The sequence below is a fragment of the Triturus cristatus genome, chromosome 3_1, assembly GCF_964204655.1.
Source record: "Triturus cristatus chromosome 3_1, aTriCri1.1, whole genome shotgun sequence".
Taxonomy (NCBI): domain Eukaryota; kingdom Metazoa; phylum Chordata; class Amphibia; order Caudata; family Salamandridae; genus Triturus; species Triturus cristatus.
In genome coordinates this window covers 182,217,577-182,238,910 of record NC_140583.1, presented here as the reverse complement: position 1 = coordinate 182,238,910, position 21,334 = coordinate 182,217,577, and the positions used below count along the sequence as shown (strand labels likewise).

General features: G+C 41.4%; 1 protein-coding gene across 1 annotated transcript in view; it reads left to right on the top strand.

Moving 5' to 3' along the window:
* LGR4 (leucine rich repeat containing G protein-coupled receptor 4) overlaps positions 1-13,101 on the top strand; it is a 287,978-nt gene extending 274,877 nt beyond the window's left edge. Inside the window, exons 15-18 of the mRNA XM_085643635.1 lie at positions 2,315-2,440; positions 5,592-5,713; positions 7,789-7,869; positions 10,080-13,101. Coding sequence (XP_085499761.1) covers positions 2,315-2,440; positions 5,592-5,713; positions 7,789-7,869; positions 10,080-11,356 — 1,606 coding nt within the window. The 3' untranslated portion in view covers positions 11,357-13,101. The remainder of the gene's footprint in view (positions 1-2,314; positions 2,441-5,591; positions 5,714-7,788; positions 7,870-10,079) is intronic.
* Positions 13,102-21,334: the final 8,233 nt, after the last annotated feature.

Here is a 21,334-nt window from a genome sequence, read left to right as displayed (position 1 = left end):
CCAACTGTCCACTGGGAGCTTCGACCAGAGTCGTTCCACAATATGTTGTCTTGGTGCGGGGTCTTTCCGGTTCCCCAGCAACCAGCTAAACGGAATGAGATGATGATCGGTCCAGGGGAGAGCCAACATCTGGAGGGCCTGTAGGTTCGCAGAATTAGCAAAAACCGCATCAAGCTGATGACCTCTAATATGAGTAGCTCCCATATTAACGAGATGTAGGTCCAGTGCCCCGAGCGAACTTAGAAAATCCCTTGCTACTACGTCATTGGGGTCGTCAAAATGAAAATTGAAGTCCCCAAGAATGACAAAGTTGGACGAGGCAGCAGCCAGTGGGATAACAGCCTCCATGAAAGAATCCACAAAGTCCCCTAGCGTAGCGGGAGGCCGATACACAAGGAGGCCAGCAATAGAGACAGTAGAGGAGACGCGAAGGGTAAACTGACAACTTTCAGCGTTGTTGATGCCGCAGTCTACTGCTTTGCATAAGAATGTGTCTCTGTAGACAATGGCCACTCCACCCCCTCTCCCATCCGGCCTATCAAGAAGGAACATGAGGTATCCCGGGGGGAGAGCGTTGACAATGTCGGGGTCGGAACCTGTAGTCAGCCACGTTTCCGTCAGGAATAAGACATCCAGACTATGGTCCAAAAGGATGGAGTGAACCTCCGTGGCATGACAAGGCAGTGATCTGCAATTAAGCAGAGCCATAGTCAGTGAGTCAGGGTCCTTGCAAGTGTTATGCGGGCGACAGGCAAGACCATGTTTAAATGCGGAACCCTCAATCCAGTAATAGCAACAGCTGGGGTGTCTGGCCGTGCGTAGAGCAAGCAGTGTGTCCCGCGAATACCTGTGAAAGGGGGCCCGAGGGATAGAAGAGTCAAGCAGAGTGGTATGCCCTACGCCCGTCTGGGCCCGGACGGGCACAGACGGGCTAGTCTTTGGCGTGTCTTCGGCAAGCTGAAGGTGTGCCCGCTGCGCTCGTCCGCTGCGCGGCCGAGAATCGCACATGTTAGATCAGGAGAGGAGGCGAGGGGGCGTGGCCAGATGCAGTGGGCGTCGCCTGGTCCGCCGAGTGGCGGCAAGCTCGAAGCCTGTGACAGCACTGAGTTCAGCTGCGCGGGGAAACCCTGATCAAAGAGGTAAGGGAGCGCAGATAGGAGAATTAGGAACGCACAAATATTACAACAGTAATTTTAAAAGTGTAAAACAATGCGAGTAGGAACAAAGTGCAGACGTGCTCCCGGCTGTGCCTCAGGAGTTCTAAGAGGTAAGGGAGCGCGGATGAGGGATTAAGAACACACAATATCACAAAATAGATTTTAAAAATGTAAAACAAGTGCGAGTAGATGCTAAATGCAAGCGTGCTCTGGCTGTGTCTCAGGCGTAGTCAATTCCACTGTCTAGATCGCGCTAGCAGTCAACGCTATTTCATACGTCAGCGGGGGGCGTGGCCAGATGCAGTGGGCGTCGCCTGGTCCGCCGAGTGGCGGCAAGCTCGAAGCCTGTGACAGCACTGAGTTCAGCTGCGCGGGGAAACCCTGATCGAAGAGGTAAGGGAGCGCAGATAGGAGAATTAGGAACGCACAAATATTACAACAGTAATTTTAAAAAGTGTAAAACAATGCGAGTAGGAACAAAGTGCAGACGTGCTCCCGGCTGTGCCTCAGGAGTTCTAAGAGGTAAGGGAGCGCGGATGAGGGATTAAGAACACACAATATCACAAAATAGATTTTAAAAATGTAAAACAAGTGCGAGTAGATGCAAAATGCAAGCGTGCTCTGGCTGTGTCTCAGGCGTAGTCAATTCCACTGTCAGATAGCAGTAACCTTATTACTTGTGACTACCATCTACCCCAATTAATAATTCACTTTGTTCACAGATTTCTGTGTGTGGTTTGTGTTTTCTAAAGTTGGAGAGCGTTGTCTTTAACAGGAAGAGCGTGTCTGAGGCCCACTGCCAAGCATATAGCTATCCTGTAGTTTTCCCAGACTGTTCCACAGATCATAGCATTTTCAGGAGATGACCTATATACTCCACTTGTTACTAACCAAACTAAAATCATCTACAGCAAATATAATCTGCATCCGTTAAAGTCTAGTATATGTGGATTTGGGTCAGTGTAGTTCCTATCATGAATGTTTAATTCGTGTTGTCTGAATTTCTTGTGAAACGGTTTCATTGTGCATTCACAACTGTGCTCTTAGGCTGCCATTTTTCTCAGGCTACATGATGCTAGGAACTGGCAAAGAAAGTTGATAGTGTATCCAGTGATTTATGCTTGATTTTGCTAACAGCATGTCTTTGTTGATTTAAGGGATTTAAGTTTCAATGAACTGACTTCGTTTCCAACCGGAGGACTGAATGGTCTAAACCAGCTGAAACTCACAGGAAACCCAGATCTGAGACAGTCACTCACGGCCAAGGATCTGTTGAAACTTCGGTAACATAAATTACTTATTTGACATACATGCAAATATGTTACCTTAGTAAGTCTATAGGGTCAAACAAAAAGCTGCACATTGTGTATGCATATTTTGCTGTGTTTTGTGTAGTCCGTATGTGTCTGTTACTGTCCCCTCTTAGCATCCAGTTCTGTTTCATCTGCGGACTGTGCTATGCTATTTTTCTTTTCCAAATGAGGGAATTTTCCCAGATTTCCACCCCGCCAGTGCTCCTTGTCTGTTTTTTTTTTTTTGCAGTTCTATGTAGTGCAATGTCGACCCGAAGGTATTGCGGCTTTTTACATTACACAAAAACACATTCATTTTTTGACTTGCCCAAACTCGCAGGATGTTGAGCTGACGCAGAGACTCAATCCTGGTTCCCCCTTTCCAAAGTCTGCAGCTGTGGCCGTAGCGCTACTTCCTCTCTGTGCTGTCTGTCAATTGTGGAGTGATATGTCAGGTTGCTGACCTGTGTGTCTTATTCCCATTTTACTAGCCCACCATGTTTATATATCCTAGAAAAGGCCATTAGAGATGTCCGCTTTGATGGGATTTAGGCTGAGTCTTGTGTCTTAAGTAGACTAATGCATCCACTGCCTGGACCTGTGTTTGACCTCATAGACACAGGTTCACAATCGGATGTGCAGCTCCACTTTCCAGCTTTCCAAGATGGACCAACTGAGCAACATTTAATTCGGCAAAATAAATCTTATATTCAGCGCCTAGTTACCCTTCTGGGTGAATATGCACTCTACAAATCCACGTTGTATCAGGTTATAACAGTATTGATGAGGGGGATGGGGTTGCAGGACTACCTTGGTTGCCACATTCTGTAGCTTGTTCATCTGTGAATTTGAATTGTTTGCATTACTTTACCTCAGTGTTTTTGATTATACAGTTTTGAACTTCTAAATATAATTTGAATATGGAGCAAAATCCTCTTATTGAGCCACTGACCTACAATATATCCAAACCGTTACGATGTATGCATTCAAACTTAAATAGTAACCAAACCATAATAAAGAACATGTAATGGCAAAAAAGCAGCTTCAGCACCCCATTCACCCCCCAATAATTTCCATTTAATTTCGGGAGATAAGATTATTAAAGTAACGCTGGAGGTTATGGATTATTTCTGCACAACACTTATCATTTTGACTGTGTATATGTGTTTAAATGTTCAAACCTCTACGTATGAAAAAGCAAACATTTTGAATGTAAACTAATTTTGCTGCTGTATTGTATGTCTATTTTTGTAAAAATTCTGAAAAAGAACATGGTTTATGATTGTTTTGCCATTTTTCTCAAATGTGAATGACCCTGCTATATCTACCGGGTCAGGTGGCTCCATGGACTAATGCGTCCACTGCAGGGGTCTGTGTTCGACCTCATGGTCACAGGTTAAAATCCCGGTGGGTCCACTCAGCCTTTCATCCATCTGAGGTCGATAAAATGAGTACCATTGAGTTGGGTAACAATAAACACCTGTTATTCATCGCCAAGATGCCTCCGGGTGAATGTGTGCTTTACAAATACACGTTATATATAAAATTGCTGAGTACACCAGTTAACAGTATTTTCTGAGATATTTGTTAACATATGAGACTTTCTTCCACCACTGCATCTCGAAAAATGTTTTTGTTAGAAATGCAAATATATATATATATATTTCTTTTCACAAACAGAGAAATGCAGGGAATCCCACAAAAATCCAGCGGCACACCAGAGGACAGTACACAAGACTTTTAATGTGCACACAAACAACACGTTTCGGCGATGCCTTTTTCGAGTTTATAGAATTGTGCACAAACTTCCATAGAAATAAAGTTGCGAGTTCATAGAAATAAAAGAAATATCATCAACCTTCAATCAGTTGCAAATTCATGATGATGCATAACAGTCAAAAAATATATATGTATATGTATTTTCCATATTGTTGATGTATATATTTTGAGTAAAAGTTCACAATTAATTTTTTTTTTTTTTTTAAGTATCAGTACCTATTATTTACCTGCATTGTAATGTTCCATGTAAAGTGATGATTACTCATGAAAATATACAAAAACATAGCTGCAGTGTAGTGAATACTGACGTAGTGCTTGCGAGGTTACGACTACCAATGTAGAGCCCTTGATGTAACGGGGTTGTCCCGATGTTCCAGTCAGAGCACTGTGGCTCGCTGAAAAGAAGTGTAATACCAAGGGAAAGATCCAATATTAAATGAGATTCACATATCTATCTGTATCCTCCTAATCTTTGGGTCCAATAGCAAGGGAAATGTTTATCTCTCCACCCTATTGGACGATCTTTCCCCTCTCCTGGCTTCCAAATTATGGAATTCTTTACCTGCGAGCTTACGGATGGCTATGGATGAGGTAAGTTTCAGGAATCGTCTTAAGACTTGGTTGTTTCTGTATCTTGGTTTGAGTACTCTCTGCCTAAGCTACCCAACACTGGGAGGCCCGAACTGGGTAGCCACGCGCTTTATAAGTTCCATGGAATAGGATAGTACCAACTAAAAGCTATTTAAGATGATAATGTCTGTAAAATAGGAAGGTACCCAACACTCTAAAGCTGAGAGAAGGGCCAGCTGATGCACACAGCGAGACAGTGTGGCTAAAAAGAGACTGTATTGATTTTCATTGCATTTGTAAATGAACCTGGTATAGGGTACTGTGTCGAGTAATGCAGACCTTATCTAATAGGGTAGCCAAATAAATGAAATATTTAATCCCAAAGGAGTAGCCAACTAAATTGAAATGTGTCCTATTCCACTGTAGGGAAAATCTAGGGTTATGATAGACTGTGCTGTAGGAGACTCTACTTCAATATATGGTCTCCCTGGGAGAGAGAATATGGTAGACACCATCATCACATGGGCCAGGTGTATAAACGTAGAGATTCAGATAAGCGTTAACACTAGTAAAGAAGGCTCAGAGCAATAGATAACAATTGATGCTTGAAGGAGCCACTTCCATACATTTCCATTGACTAGATTGTGGCGCGCAAGAGGGTAAACATTGGAGCACCCATTAGGGTATAGGATGAGACTGTACTGAGATGCTAATGCTTGCCTAGGAGATATGATTCAAGGCATGTATCCACAAGTGTCTGTGCTATAACCTTCTTTGCCACTTTTCCTTCCAGGTCCGTGTCGGTTCCATATGCATACCAGTGCTGTGCTTTTTCGGCTTGCGACTCTTACTTAACATCTATTACAGACACCACTGACCACAAAGAGCCGGGTCTCTCTTTGGATCATGATAAAGGTAAGTACAAACTGAGAAAGTCACATTTAAGCAACACAGTTCCAGTAGAAATCCATTTTTAAAATCTGTCTTTACAACTTTCTATAAATAGTCGTTAAATTGAGATTCGGAGTCCGACAAATTGAAGGTGTGTTTTTGCATGAATTGGTGAGACTATCGACCGAGAAAACACCTTTTAAATGTTTGGCGCCTGAGTGTTTTTTAACACGCACTTTGTAGTACAAAACGAACTGCACAATGCAGTTCACAAACGACATGCAGTTTTTTTCTACAAATCTGCACTCCCTGTACTTGTGTGCAGAGTTCTTCCACCCAACTGCGGAGCCTCAGGGTGCGGAGAACTCTGCACGCACACGTGTGAGCTTAGCAATCCGCACATACTTTGTGAATTCCGAAAATGAATAAACGTACTATAAAGTGTAAGTTTACCTTTGAGAATCAGGCCCTTCTTGTATAAAAGTGTATCTTCCATTTGTGGTGTTCGTTATACGGCCCACGAGCTCGATGCAGCCCATGTTGAGAAGCACTACAATGTACCCCCACAGCACTCCTACTCGTTAGGCTGGCTTGTGGTGGTGGTGGTGGTGGGTTATTTTCTAATTAACACAGACACATACTGTACATAACACATTGCATTTTTCGGGAATTAAGACTGATTCCACATATAAGATTGGCCCAGTGCTAATTAGTGTATGCTGATCCTGCTGATCGATACACTACAGACACTAGAAAGATTCTGCTTTTCCCCAATTTATTTCACTTTTACGCATCACAGCTTAAAAGACCACAATGGTAATATTTAAGACGTTCAAGTCACCTCACTCGAACTATAGTTGATATCTTATTCAGGGGACAATGATATTTAAATGGCAGAACGGTTTCTGAAGCATCACTCTGTGTCCACCCAGTGCAATCACAGACGTACCACACACTTCCATGTGGCCTTCAGTCATCAAATTGTGGCATTTGTCCGCCCACCCTAGCATACGAAAGTGGCACTAAAATCTCCAGATACCAGTGTGCTCTTGCAAAATAGCCAGAGGTTGATGGTGACCTTCGAGGTGGGGCTTTTTACAAGCTATGCCATCTCATGAACATTAAAACTGGTTCCCATTGGTGCACACTTGGCGTACGCGCAGTCCTCCTCCTACGACCAATAAATAGAGTTGAAACTTGTGAGACTTTTCATATCACACTGGTGGCTGAGTCCTTGTAGGAAGGAATAAGTAAAGGGAATGTGTAAATGGATCAATGAGGATGCTGGCTGATGGGTGTTGTGATTGAGGGCTAGAATCTGTTGAACTTTGTGACCGCGATTAATGTGCCCCCAAACTGTAAGTGCAAATCGTGTGTATGTACGCCTTTATCCATATGATATTCTAATTAACTGACCTCTCGGTACCAAATTGAGATTATATTGAAAAATCTAAACCTGTTCTGATACACCCAAAGACTATAACAATGCAAATACGAAAAACAGTATTTTAGAACTAGACTGAGGATGGTGTAGTTACTCATCGTAAGTATGGGGTGAGTAGCACGTTATTTTGAGGTGCTTCACATTTTCGTTTTATTTTTAGAAATGCAACGTTGTTAGTACTGTGCCTGCCCATGAAGGCTGCTTTAGACAGACCTTCAGCTAATGACTAAATCACTGGAACGCGGTGACCTCAGCAGGGACAATCAATTGCTTCTTGAGCTTTGTGTACTTTGCTTCAATGGATTTGTTTTTTTGAATTGAAATTAAACATGTTGCTATATTAATAAATAACGCAAAGGTTCAAAGCTCTGAAGATAATGAAAATATGAGATACCACAGAGAGCCAGTAATTATAATTGTTTAGCACAGCCATATAAAATGCAATAAAACTTACTAGAATAGCACTACACATCTACATTGAGAAGGAATATATTCTTGGACAGGGCACGTTTAAGGTTATTGCCATTCAGTGTATGACAGATTTTGCAAATAATTCTAGGAATTACAGCGCAAACATTTTAAACCCTAACAGAAGCTTAAATTGGGGAAATGTAAACTTGAAACAGAAATATTCCTCATTTATATTTTTGATCAGGCGCACCAAATGGAGAAGATTTCATGAGTGATGAAGATAAGGAACCAATTCAGACAGCTATTCACTGTAACCCCTCGACAGGTAATGAAATATCGTATTTTAGAACAGAAATGTTTTGTGATCAATAAGGTAATATCATGCTAGATGCTTCCAAAAAACTTTGTAAACCAGTGAGGCTTGGCCTGGATCACTAGCTCATGTGCCAAAGGCTTCATTATTTTAGAAAAAAGTAACTTGGACCTTTAAGCTGTGAAAATCAGTAAGTGCTTATTCTGCAAGTGAAAGCGAAGTATTCATAACAATATGTCCTATTAGAGTGGGATGTTCCTATCACAAATGCATAAATGTTTTACTTTTGAATAGCGAATAGCTCAATACTTTCCAGTTTTCAGAAAAAATGGCTATCATAACAAGTCTACTGTCATTTAGAGTGTCCAGTGCCTCCTATCATATTGTGAACAGTACTGATAACTAGGGAAACACACCTGGGGCCATGTTATGGTGAAGGCGCATTTTCATTGTTTGCGCCGTGGGCACCTTTAAAATGGTACATCCGGCGCAAAAATGGAAAATGCATCCTGTTACCATGAATGCGCTGGCCCCAGGGCAGCAGCGAACATTCGTTGCCCTGGGTGCTGCGCATTCACATTAAATACAGAGTGGCTGCTTTAAAGTTGCTCTGTGTGTCACCCCGCCTGCACTTTCAGAGGGGATTAGAGATCCCCTTGCAGGTGGGTGCAGTCAGTGACTGCACCCACCTGCAAGGGGATGTCTGTGGTTACATAGGACCCCCTCTACCCTCTGCAGAGGGTTGCACTCAGGAGAAGCACTGATGTGCGCTACCTTTAAAATGGTGCACTGTCAGTGCATCTTCTGAGGGCGGCTTTGCCTCTGCGCACGTGTTGGTAATATCCGCCTCAGCGCAGGAGGACTTGGAGGCAAAGGGATTTGCTCATTTGCATGGGGGCACGCCCCCATGCAAATGAGGGAACACCCCCTTGAAGATAGCGCTTGTGTTTTATCAGCGCCAGTGCTTTTGGTATTACAGAGGGGGCCACACAAGTGTCTGCGGCCCCTTCTGTAATACCAAAAGCACCCCGGGGGTGCAAAAAGCGGGCGCAAACACCCGTTGTGCCCCCAAGGCACTAGATGCAATACAGCCCCTGGTTTGTATTCAGAGGAAGCTCCGTAATGGGGATGTCCATATTTGGATTGGATTTAATTTGTAAGGCACATTACATACGATAATGTCGCCAGATGGTGCTAGAAAGTTATTAAAATAAATATAGGTGAGGAGACTTCACAGCAGGAGCGATGTTTCCAAGGGTATTCTCTTGCCCCTTTTTTTCCCCACCATCCCGCCCTTCCTGTCTCTTTTATCCTTCTGTAATAGGCTTGTTTTTTATCCCTTCTTTACCCCCTTTCCACTATTTGCTATACTTTCTCCCTTTCTGTGAGTCAAAGGCTGATGATGAAAATAAGTCCTGGTCACCGAAAATCCGGAGCTGACGCCCAGCCCAAATTAGGCGCTGTAGTACATTGTGGAATTTCATCCATCATAGGTATATGGTGGTAGAAATGTGTTAAAGATTTACTACCCTCTCCAGAAATGGGAGTACATTTAGTTACCGCCCAACTATAAATATGGCTATATCCCTAAATATCTTCCCCAATTGAAGAGCTGCACCATTCTGCAGCTTCAGAATATGCTGTAGCATTGTGAAAGGCATGTGCCTAGGACAGTCATGGGGTAACTTGGGCAGGAAACACTGTTCCCTTTCAAAATCCAACTGTTAGCAAAGTTTCTTTCAAGGCCCGGGCAAGAAAGGTTGTTTCGTTTTGATGGTAGCAGTGATCTGTAGGATGACCAACAATTTGCACGTTAATGACTAATTCAGCAGTGTTGGGACACCCTCTTATAGTGTCATAAAGAATGTCATAGTATTGATTGGGGATAGCGATCATTAACCTGCATCTTAGCGTGATACTGTGGCAGCAAGTTGGTGTTCTTCCAGGTGTTGGTGGCATTAAAACAGCCATGGAAATTGTTGCAATTATTAAAATTAGCGAAAGAGAAATAACTTGAGACTTGTGTCCATTTGTTGTTTTATAATTTAGGATTGATAAGCCTGGAGCCTAATGTATTGTGTAAAGATTTATTCTAAGGAATAGAAAATCTCACTGATGTTAATTTAGTTTTGAAATTTCCTTTGCTTATTAAATTCTCATGTATATTCTGCATCTTATTATGAAACTATTCCTTACATTTCCTTTGTGTTTTTTCCTTTTAGGAGCTTTTAAACCCTGTGAATATTTACTGGGAAGCTGGATGATTCGTCTCACCGTCTGGTTTATTTTCTTAGTTGCATTGGTCTTCAACCTCATTGTCATTTTAACAGTGTTTACTTCCTGCTCTACCCTGTCATCCTCCAAACTTTTCATTGGTCTGATTTCTGGCTCTAACCTGTTAATGGGAGTCTACACTGGCATCTTAACTTTCCTGGACTCTGTGTCTTGGGGACGATTTTTTGAATTTGGTGTGTGGTGGGAAACCGGCACTGGTTGTAAAGTCGCTGGGTTCCTTGCAATCTTTTCCTCGGAAAGCGCAATTCTCTTCCTGACGCTGGCAGCAATCGAGCGAAGCTTCTCTGCAAGGGACATCATAAAAAAAGAAAAAAGAAATCACCAGAAAAAGTTCCAAGTTGCAGCAGCCACTGCTTGCTTCTTTGCTTTAGTGGCAGGATGCCTTCCACTTTTTCATGTGGGGGAGTTTTCCGCATCGCCCCTCTGTCTGCCTTTCCCTACAGGAGAAACCCCTTCATTAGGTTTTACAGTAACATTGGTCCTTCTCAACTCTTTAGCCTTTTTACTGATGGCTGTGATATACACTAAACTCTACTGTGACCTGGAGAAGGAAGAGCTCTCGGAAAACGTCCAGTCTGGCATGATTAAGCACGTTGCTTGGCTAATATTCACCAACTGCATCTTTTTCTGTCCTGTTGCCTTTTTCTCTTTTGCACCTTTGATCACCGCTATTTCGATTAGCCCTGAAATCATGAAATCGGTCACTTTAATATTTTTCCCTCTGCCTGCATGCCTGAATCCAGTGCTCTATATTTTCTTCAATCCCAAGTTCAAGGAAGACTGGAAACGTTTGCGGAATCGTATCACCAGGAAGAACAGATCCGCAATGGTGGCAGTCAATGCTCAAAGTGGTTGCGTGACGCAGGACTTTTACTATGACTGCCGCATGTACTCACACTTGCAGGGTAATCTTCCAGTGTGTGACTGTTGTGAATCTTTTCTCCTAACCAAGCAATTGCCATGTAAGCACTTGATCAAGTCCCAGAGTTGTCCCACACTGGCAGTCGTACCTTGTCACCGGTCAGATGGCTATTGGTCTGACTGCGGCACACAGTCGGCTCATTCCGATTATGCGGATGAGGAAGATTCCTTTGTGTCCGACAGTTCAGACCAAGTGCAAGCTTGCGGCCGTGCGTGTTTTTATAAGAGTCGAGGATTTCCTCTAGTTCGCTATGCTTATAATATACCAAGAATGAAAGACTGAAATAATGAGTTTGGCTCCTCTCTGAGCTGACAGAGCAACACTGGTACTGAAGACCAGTTTTGAACTTTCACCAAGGAAGCACTTTTGTATTCAAAGTTCAATGTCGTTTATAATAAGGGAAGTGGTTTCTTGAGCCATACAGGTGTGTTCAGTATCAATTGCCAATACTGTAAATAATTTACAAACCAAAATTTTAATCTCAACATCTTTTTAACATTTTACAAATAGTACATCCTTTTTTGTAACAATGTATGTCCGGCAGGCTTCTCATGTTGCTTGTGTTGTGTGGTTTGACTCTTGTGTTGTGATTTGCGAGATATGTCCTTACTGGTCATTTTAACACCAAGCACAATATACGAAGACAGCTGAGAAATTGTTTAAAGTAAATCTTTTTCATAAATAGGACTTGCTGTAAATCATTTTCTTTAAGATTTTCCTTTAGAGTTAATCTCAGGACAGTTTCGTCAGGGCCAAAAAAGGGACTGATTCTCCCAAATATTTCACTGTGAGAATGACATTGATATGATATATTTATGGGAGACTTTGTAAATCTGAGAAGGGGTTCATAGTTGCAGGGTGAACGTTGAGAAAATAACAAAAGAAGCTGGCAAACATAGTTTTCTCTCACCCCTGAGGTTTCCACAGAATCCTGACCTACAATACAAACAGCGGTCAGATGGAATAGTATAGTTGGAGTTTTGAGTATTATCTAGTTGACTCTGAAAAGGAATTCTCAAACGATTGACAGAGTTCCAACGGCATTGGTGTTATTGTGAGTGTCATCTGTATTTAAAGTGTGGGAGGATAAAATGTTAAGTAATATCAATAGGACATACTACCGACCCTCTATCAGCTTTCCAATGTGTGCATCTTTACACATATCTGTCAACATTTGTGAGACCATGTTACTATTCTGTATGTCATGGCGACCAGGAAACTTGCCATGGAACAGAGACCATGTGCCACAGTTCTGGAAATTATTTATACTAATCACAAAGGTAGCTGTGGCTGAATTAGCAGATCTGCATGTACAAGTTGCCTACGTTTGTTGACACGAAATATAGCTGAGGCAACACAAGATATAAAGCACTGGTCAGTTTTCAAACGTTGACTGTACAGTATGTGGTCAACACAAATTCATGTGTGATCCATCCTGTTGCTGGTTCTTAACACTGTGCTAAACATTCTGCGAATCCACCCCTGTGGCAGCTTTCCTGGAAACATTCCTACACAATGAAAGAAGCACTCTGTTTCAGTGTTCAGCTCGATCAACTCACTGTTTCAAGCTGTCGCCCATGTGAATAGCGACGGGGTACAGGATTTTGACATTGAAAACAGCTAGATGCCAGAGTGGGGCATTTCGGAAAAATTGGCCATTTTAAGCTAGGCCATCGTTTTAAGATGTAAAGTGTACATATTGTGCATATAATTAATTTTTATTGTCGAAGTGTAAATTATTTGATACAGCACATGATGGGATATGTGGCTTCACTAGTTTGTTGTCAATTAAAGCTACCTCCTAAACTATAGTAGCTTCTGCCAGTAGCAGGCTGTCAAATTTGTTGTTTATATAAATCTTTGCTATGTAAATAGACTGGTTGTACATTGTCATTGTAATAAAGCAGAATCTTTGTATTTCAAATTCATGTAGTTTGAACAAAATATGGGCAGGATTCATTTCCTGTAAACTATAATTTTTATAAGTCAGACTATTCACAAGTAAAACGGAAACTTCATAAAAAAAATTGTGTCGTGTATACATTCAACTGAATCCCTGCACTTCAAAATGCTTTACTCTTGATCCAGAGATGTGCTAGAAAACTGAAGCCAAGCACATTTCCAGAACTTTAAATGTGGGTGAGAAGCTGATTTTTTTTTTATATATATGGTTTGAAAGTTGTGCAGATTAGGCTCTGGTGTCCGAGGGCCTTACAGTGATAGACAGTTTGTGTGAAAAATACGTATTTGTAATAAGCATATATAAGAACAGAGCTGGTTTTATTAAACAAAAACAAACAAAAATTCACCGAACCTTTTAAAACAAGTACTGATCATCCATACAAACTCGGTCCAGGTACCCTTAGCATCTGGACTGCTTTGTCTAGATAGGTTTAAAGGAAGAGGGTTTAAACATCACATCACTTATCGTGATACAACAAAGGAGATAGCAACACAAGGCAGAATGGCCTCATCGCTACTTGATGCTGCTCAAATTCCCAGTGTGTTGAGCATACCTGGCGGACTATTTTAACTATTCCTATCACTAAATTGAGTAATTGTCATCCAGCATATGTAGTGTCTGAGAATGACTAATGCAGTTTTGATTGGGAGCATCCCTTTTACCAGAATTGTATATCTGGAGGATCTCACATGACACTAAGACTTGGATTAACATAACAGAGTGACATTGCATATGAAGCCTTCCCTTACCAACCGTTTTTGGTTGTGGCTACTTTATTCATGAAAAATTAGGCCTTCAGTCAGGTTTATACCAGCTATCCTGACTGTCATCCGTGATGAAAACCTGTGCGTTTAATACGTCACTACAGACAGGCCTTCAAATATTCCACATAACAATCCTGCATTTGTTGCTTGTAGCGTATACATGATTCAGTAAATGTCTAGTTTGACCCTCTAAATGCTATCTTTCTCTGTTGAAACCTTGAAGAGGTCTGCTGAAGGTAAGCAGTCATACGTCAAACCCTAATAACTGCATAACTGCCTACCGAGCTGAAAAAAAGCAGAAATTATGCCTCTATTAAAAACCTAATCTGTAGCCGACTAACTTTTTACCTCATCCACGAGCCAAGAGCACAGCTTAGCAGCGCTTGTTTGTGGAATAGCAGCAACTGTTGGACTGGTTTCTGTTGAACCCATTTCCAGTAGACTTTGACCCTGTTCAGGGGATCTTGATTTGTCTGTTTTCGTTACTCTACTCAAGTTTTTATGTTGAATCTCCAACAACCATGAGAATTTCCATGTCTGCTTTTCAAAAACGGGCCTGAGAAGATTAGTGCTATTGTAGGCTTTCATTCCTACCCATCAACTGAAGGGTTGAAGACTACAGAAAGCATTCACAAATTCAGGTACCCAACGTATCTGTGGACATATGATAACCTAAAAAGTTCCAAATATGCTCTGTTCAATGAACTGGTAGCTGTGGCCCAGGGAAAGTCTATAATTTACAAGTGTTCCTCAGGTGGTCTGGAGGAGAGCAAGTTGATATCTAACCTATCTCGTTGATCGGCCACATACCAAAATCTACACAATATGTAAATTGCTTGAAAGCACAGCGCAAGATACACCGTGAAAGCCTTGTACGTCTTTTGACACAGCATCCATTTTCTTTATATCCAGCCAGGACAAGCCTTTTCTGGAGCAGCAGCCCATGCTGACATAGTTTGTACACCAGCAAACATTTGCTGAGAAAAGATATGATGGTAGTTTTACAAGTGCATTGACTTGGTGAAATGTGGAAGCCTTGGGCTTCAGTTAACTTTATCAGCACCTCACTCACAAGCCCAAGTGTAAAATGGAGCTCATTTTCATATTTTGTTTGTCCTCATTGTGCAATAAAACAGGTTGAGATGAGATGACAGGATTTTCCGCAGTTGGGGGGCCCATAACTACCATCCTGTGCCACCCTGGCCCTGTCCCCTGACATACACCTATGATTGAGTTTAGTGTATGGGGGTTTCCCACCGGCCTCTCTGGCTCCCCCTCCGCACCTCTTCCCACTCTTCCATTTTGGGAGTAATACCTCCACCAGCAGTTCCCACTTGCTCATATTGCTGTTTTGCTTAATCATTGGACTTTCCGGTTTTCCTGAGCACATTCTGTTCCATCATTTCAACTTTCCCCATGTTGTTCCCATACATCCCACAACTCTTGCCTCTTGCTTCTTGTCCCCGCCCGATCTAGTTTGTTTGTCCTATGGACTGATCCCAGCCAATCCGCTACAGTTGGCGAATTATGGTGAATCCATTTTATGCAAATTTCCCGCCTAGCCAATAATCTCAAAAGGAAGAGTACGTTGTTCTGCTTTTTACTTAACCTGGGTCCTTCTCTGTTATTACCACTTCTCACCCTAAACATGACCAGCTCCAGGCTTACCTCTATTTCCTGATGTAGTACTTCTGAGAGGAATAGGAAAGATATCAGTGCCAAGAATCCTGTTGGTGAACATGCGCTTTACAAATTCTCAATAACATAACATAACTGAGGATCTTACCCACATCTTTCCAGAAGACCTGCAGTTGGGGGCACTGCCGAAACGTGGACATCGTTCGTTCTCTCCTCTTCACATTTGGGATACTTTTTCGCCTCTCCTCTTCTCAATTTGGACAATTTCTTTGGTGTCCAATATGCTCTATGCAATGTGAACAAATGATTCTTTTTGAACGGTACAGACTTGATTATATACCAGCATGTAGACATTGATACTTGCCATTGATTCAGAACATCCAGCGTCGGCAGGTCTTTCCCCCAGATCTCTGTGGGTAGGCTGAATTCCTCCTCTCCTGCTGATATAAGCGACCAGTACCACTGTGCTACTTCTTTCTTCAGTGCATTCCCTTGACTTTTCATCTCTAAATCCCAATTTCCTGTGCCATCGTTCCCTAGAGTCTTTGTCCAGCTCATCAGTTGATAACATTTGAACTTAAAAAGTGTCCTATTAGTCTGTAATGGAAGTGGGTCCCAATTGACTATTGAATTCTCTGTTATTGGCTGGCCCCACTTTGTTACCCCTCCTACTCTCAGTGGAGTTGATAATGCATCTTCTAAACATTCTGGTATTCCTGGTGAGTTCCAGACTGGGGCATTATCACTATAGTACGGGATTTTCCACAAGTGTCTGGTTTGATACCATAGTTTGGCGGCGGACCCTAATATCTTAGTTTCACTTTAAAAAAAAAAAGTTTGGGTGACCAAATTTGTATAGAAAATAACTTCCTTCCAAGATTGTCATGGCTTGCAAGTAAGATGAAAATGGAGCTCATTTTCACATGTATATTTGAAACAACAGATATGGTCGGACCACTAACTGATTACATTCCATTTTTGGAAATAGCTGCTGCTTGTCTACTTTTACAATAAAACCACAGTTCCAGCCCAAGAGGCAATAATAACTTTAGACACATTCCGATGAAGGACAGCTAATAGAACAAACCTCAAGATCTGTGTAAAAAAAAAATACATCCTCCAAAGTTATTCCCCTGTCGGAACAGCAGGGACCCAAAAAAATGCTATAAAAAGGATCTTGGTAAATTGCAGATGATGGGGAGTTAGCTGGAACCAATAGTGCTCCTATCCCACAACAATACAGAAGAAATGTGATTCTAAATATGTATGTATAAGAAGACATGGTTCACTGTACCATCTACTTCAAGAAAACAAATTAATGGCAATCTCTTTTTTCAGCGGGCCCAGGAAACTTTTATGAAGCCATAACCAAAACTGTGAAGAATATAGTAGTCATTTATGATCCCTATGTAGTATTTAATCACCTAAAACACATTTGTAAAAAGATGCCAACTTTTGTTCTGCAGGTTTCTGATACACCATTGAACACAGCACGAGAGGAGCAAACAGGCGCAGCTGTATTCGTGTTAGCTACACCAGAAAGACAGGCTACTACCTATAGCACATTTTAGTCCCCGGTTCGAAGTTGGATCATGTTGATGGAGCCTATGAGGAAATGTACAGTTTGATGGACGCTATAGAACGCATCATGAGCAAGGTTTCATAATACATGCATAAGCATGTTCTAAATTCAAACGAAACAATCAGTAAATACAAGTACCACCTTTTAACTAAAGTTCAAAGGACTAAAACAAAGGACCAGATATTTGTATTGTGTTGCTAAAGGGTTTGGAATACTCTACCTCAAATCATGAGGTCTCGGCCATGGGAAATGTTTCAAAACTGAATTCGGGTATATAGTTATTTCTGTGTGCTATTGATATGGTTTGCTTCCACGTATTACACCAAGATCCCCTCCACAATCCTAAAACTAATAACTGCATTCTCCGCACTGCTAAAGCTACTAGCAACCAAATTGCTAGTTACTGATTTTAGGCCAATGCTTACCCACACCGCGCTAATCTCCTTCAACTGGATTCATGACGCCTAAATGATGAAAAGTTGACATGTCAGTTTGAAGTAATACTCTAAAAGAAATGTATATCTATACATGAGAAAAAAACTAAATAGTTGTCCAAGGCAATTGGTTGCCTTGAAATATGTATCATTACAAATTATGAGAAAGTAAAAAAAAATCCTTATGTTCAAGGGAATGAGATGGTGAAGAACTCTAGCATCCAAGATATCACAAGATTAGCCCCTGTGGGTTAAGAGTAGTCTTCTCACAGTCCTTTAACAAAATGGTAACAATAGTTTAAGCCTTAAAAGAAATGCTCTCCTGTACTTGGGTGACAATAGAAGGTGCCATCAAAGAGTGCACAGGGGAAGCATGGAGCCAAACTGTGGGCGAGGCACAAGGTGTAGTTCTTTTGTCTGACAATGCTCCCCGATTTTGGGGTACATCTGTAATGCTCATATTTGATGTTAGAAGCTCTACCATCCGAAATTTTATATCTCACACATTACAGATACCAATTGCTCCTTCAATTGTAGGCAGTCGCTGTTAAAATAAAATAAAAAATGCCTGCCAACACAGTAACTTTGAACTCAAATTGAGGCATAGGGCCAAAATCCTGTGTATGCCAGCCTTACAACCTTTCAACCATTCACTCTGCTAAGGCATACCAGGAAACCAGTTTCAGAGAGCTTTCCAGCTTCAGGGGTACGGCGAACTGTGAACCTTTCACAGTACAATACAAAAGAGAATGCCAATCTGCCAGGCAACCTATAAATCAGACCTATAGATTGCTTGCCAAGCCTCATCCTTGACATTTTGGTGTTCTTCTTGGCACTCTGAAACCCTAGATTAGTGCTTTTTGCTTTTCAGTTTTAAACCTATGCAAATTGCAACACTGTTCAAAGGAGATTAAATGTGAATAAGGAAATATCCTTGTTGGTGCTTCGACCCTGCCGCATGTTCTGGCATTGGACGCAGCTCTATTTAAAGCTGAATGATAACAAAAAGGATTATTGTTCCCACAAATCTGGATTTCCTTTTAGAGCATTTGCCATAATCCACTTATAGTAATCATGAACCTGATCTACAGTTATTTTTGTTATACCACAGGTCAACTTTCGTAGTACTCTCTTAAAGAAGCAAACACAGGCTCAGTGAGAGTGAAGAAAAGTACTGTTTATTGGTAAATAAAACTTCATCCCCCACATTGCAACTTCAACATCTTCCTGCTCTCAACTCCAGCTATTTTCTAAACATATCATTATATGAGGGAAGATGGAACACAAAGGTTCTAGTATTCTAAATGGATCAGTGGGTTAAGCACATGCAGAATACCATATACTTCTACCAACAGAAAAGAATATATCAAATTCATTATGTACCAACAACTAGGAAAGATTGCACACAAGACCTGAACAAACACAACAAAAAGAGAGGGAAAACCAAAGAGAACAGAATAAAGACTCTTCAAAGAAACAAATAATATTATTGTGGACATATAATAATTTCACTGAATCAATAATTTTTCTCTTAACACATTTCGGTCAAAGTTCTGTATATGGGCAACCTTAGGTTTTACAGCACCTCTTAATACATATACTACTAGGAGAGGTTTAATAAATTTTGACATTTTGCCAGAGCCTTTTGGTGCTTCGGCCTTCTCAAAATAAATAATCTTAGCACACATTTCTTTATCTGAGTTGTGCATGTCATAATTGACTTTTCTCTTGAATTGATGACTCCTCTCCCTTTCCTTGCAAGAACTCATGTCAATCTAATCTTACTTGCTGGAGCCAGCTGTCACCCATGGGGCGCAAATTAATGTACAAAGTTTCCTCTAGCAAAATCACTCAAATGGAGACACATCCGTTGAGGATTGAAGGGTTAACCTATACTCTTCTACATGTTTGAACACAGCTACCTCCTCCCAAAGTTGTCGAGATCAAAGGAGCAGACCTAATCTTCCTTGCTTGTCACCAGTCTGAATTTTAAACAATCCCTAACCAACGGTTCCCCTTGAACCTCCATTGCTGGCCACCAATATGAAGACCTCCTTCTCTTCATCTTGCAGGCCCCTTTATGATCTTCATGAGACAAATCAATTAGTTTTTTTCTAATCCCCACCGAGTGAATTAGTCTTGAACCTCTAAGCAAAATACCATCCATTCCTATTTAATCTTACCATTACATTTAACTTCATCATAATAACCATCACATTGCCCTGTACAAAGCACCTGATTAAAGTTCTTTAACAAAAGATCATTTTCCCTTTCTTGCAGCCATTTTGCTTCAGAAATGCTGTCCTTGCTAGATAAGTGATATTGAAAGAACAAACCTTTCTTGGAGAACACCTCTTGCAGAGGCTTGTGATCGGAATGCACAACAATTTCCAACCCCTACAAAAATTGCCTGAATATTTTTATGGTCCAAAAGACCACTAGAGCATCTTTTGAAAAACCGGACTATTTTTTTTCTGCTCCTCTAAGTGCTATAGAGGCAACAGCCAAAGTAACCTAATGAAAGTCTTGTTGGTGTTTGAGAATAGCACCTAACCCCTTAGTACTAGCATCTGTTACTAAAATAAAAGGTATGCCAGTAATTAAACTCTTCACATTTTTGGCATTGCAGAGGTTTTCCTTAACATGTTGACAGTCATCATTCCAATAAAATGTGACACCTTAATTTAATAGTAAACAAAGATTTACTGGCAAAGTTCTGGATATACCTGTAGTAGAATTCAGCCACTCCCAAGAAGGCATGACCAGCGCCTCACTGGCGACAAACACCGTGCTCAAATTCGCCTTACATCACATCTTTTCTAGTGGGGCTGTGTAAATTAACAATATAATCTACCAGGAAAATTTTAGATTTAGGCCTCTTCAGCAGTAAATTATATGTCCTAAATACACTAGCTCATAACAGAATTTACATGTATTTTCTTTCAAAGTTACACCTTGCCTCTTAAAAATGTCTAAAACCTTCCTAATTGTTTCCAAGATTTGTTCAATAGTATCGCTGTAGATCAGTACATCATCCTCAAAGTAAATGACTCTAGCTAAATCGGCAATTGTGAAAAAAGCCTTTGAAATACTGAAGCTGCTGTCATAACCCCAATAGTATGTAATTAAACCTGCAAATTTCATAGGGGTTTATAGAGAATGTTGAATTTTTATAATCCTCGTTTAAGGGTAGTTGGTGATAAGCGACGCGAGATCAAGTGTAGTAAAGAGTTTCATATTAGCTAGCATTGAGGTAATTTTAGTGACACTAATTAACCCCTTCCCCGCTCATGACGGAACCGTTCCGTCATGGGCCACGGTTGCCGTGTGCTCATGACGGAACGGTTCCGTCATGACAATCCTGTTGGCGGCCGCTCCGCCTGCGCGGCGCTGTTTCCCCACCTGTGCGGGGGGACAACGCAAATGGGCGGAGTCATGACGGAACCGTTCCGTCATGAGCACAGCTCAACTGTGGCTCATGACGGAGCGGCTCCGTCATGAGCACAGGCCCACCGCGCTGCCCCCCTGCCCCCCCCAGCGCTGCAGCGGAATGTCCGCAGCAGCGAAGGGGTTAATGAAAACCTGTCTTAATATACTACCCTTTCATTTAGTTGCCTAAGATCTATGCACAATAGCTTTTGAGACAACAACTGGTGAGAATCATTCTTTAGCCTCTGGTTTCGATCATGCCTTCTTTACATAAGCAATCAAATTCTTTTTTTAACACCAGCTTGTACACTGAGGGATGTTTTTTACTTTACATGACACAGGAACAACATTTTCTTTCAAACAGAGAAAACATACCATCTTGTGTACCCAATTTTCAACAAACATCAGAAAAGTCAGTCGGCAAAGTGTCAGGAAACTAGTCAGTCATGT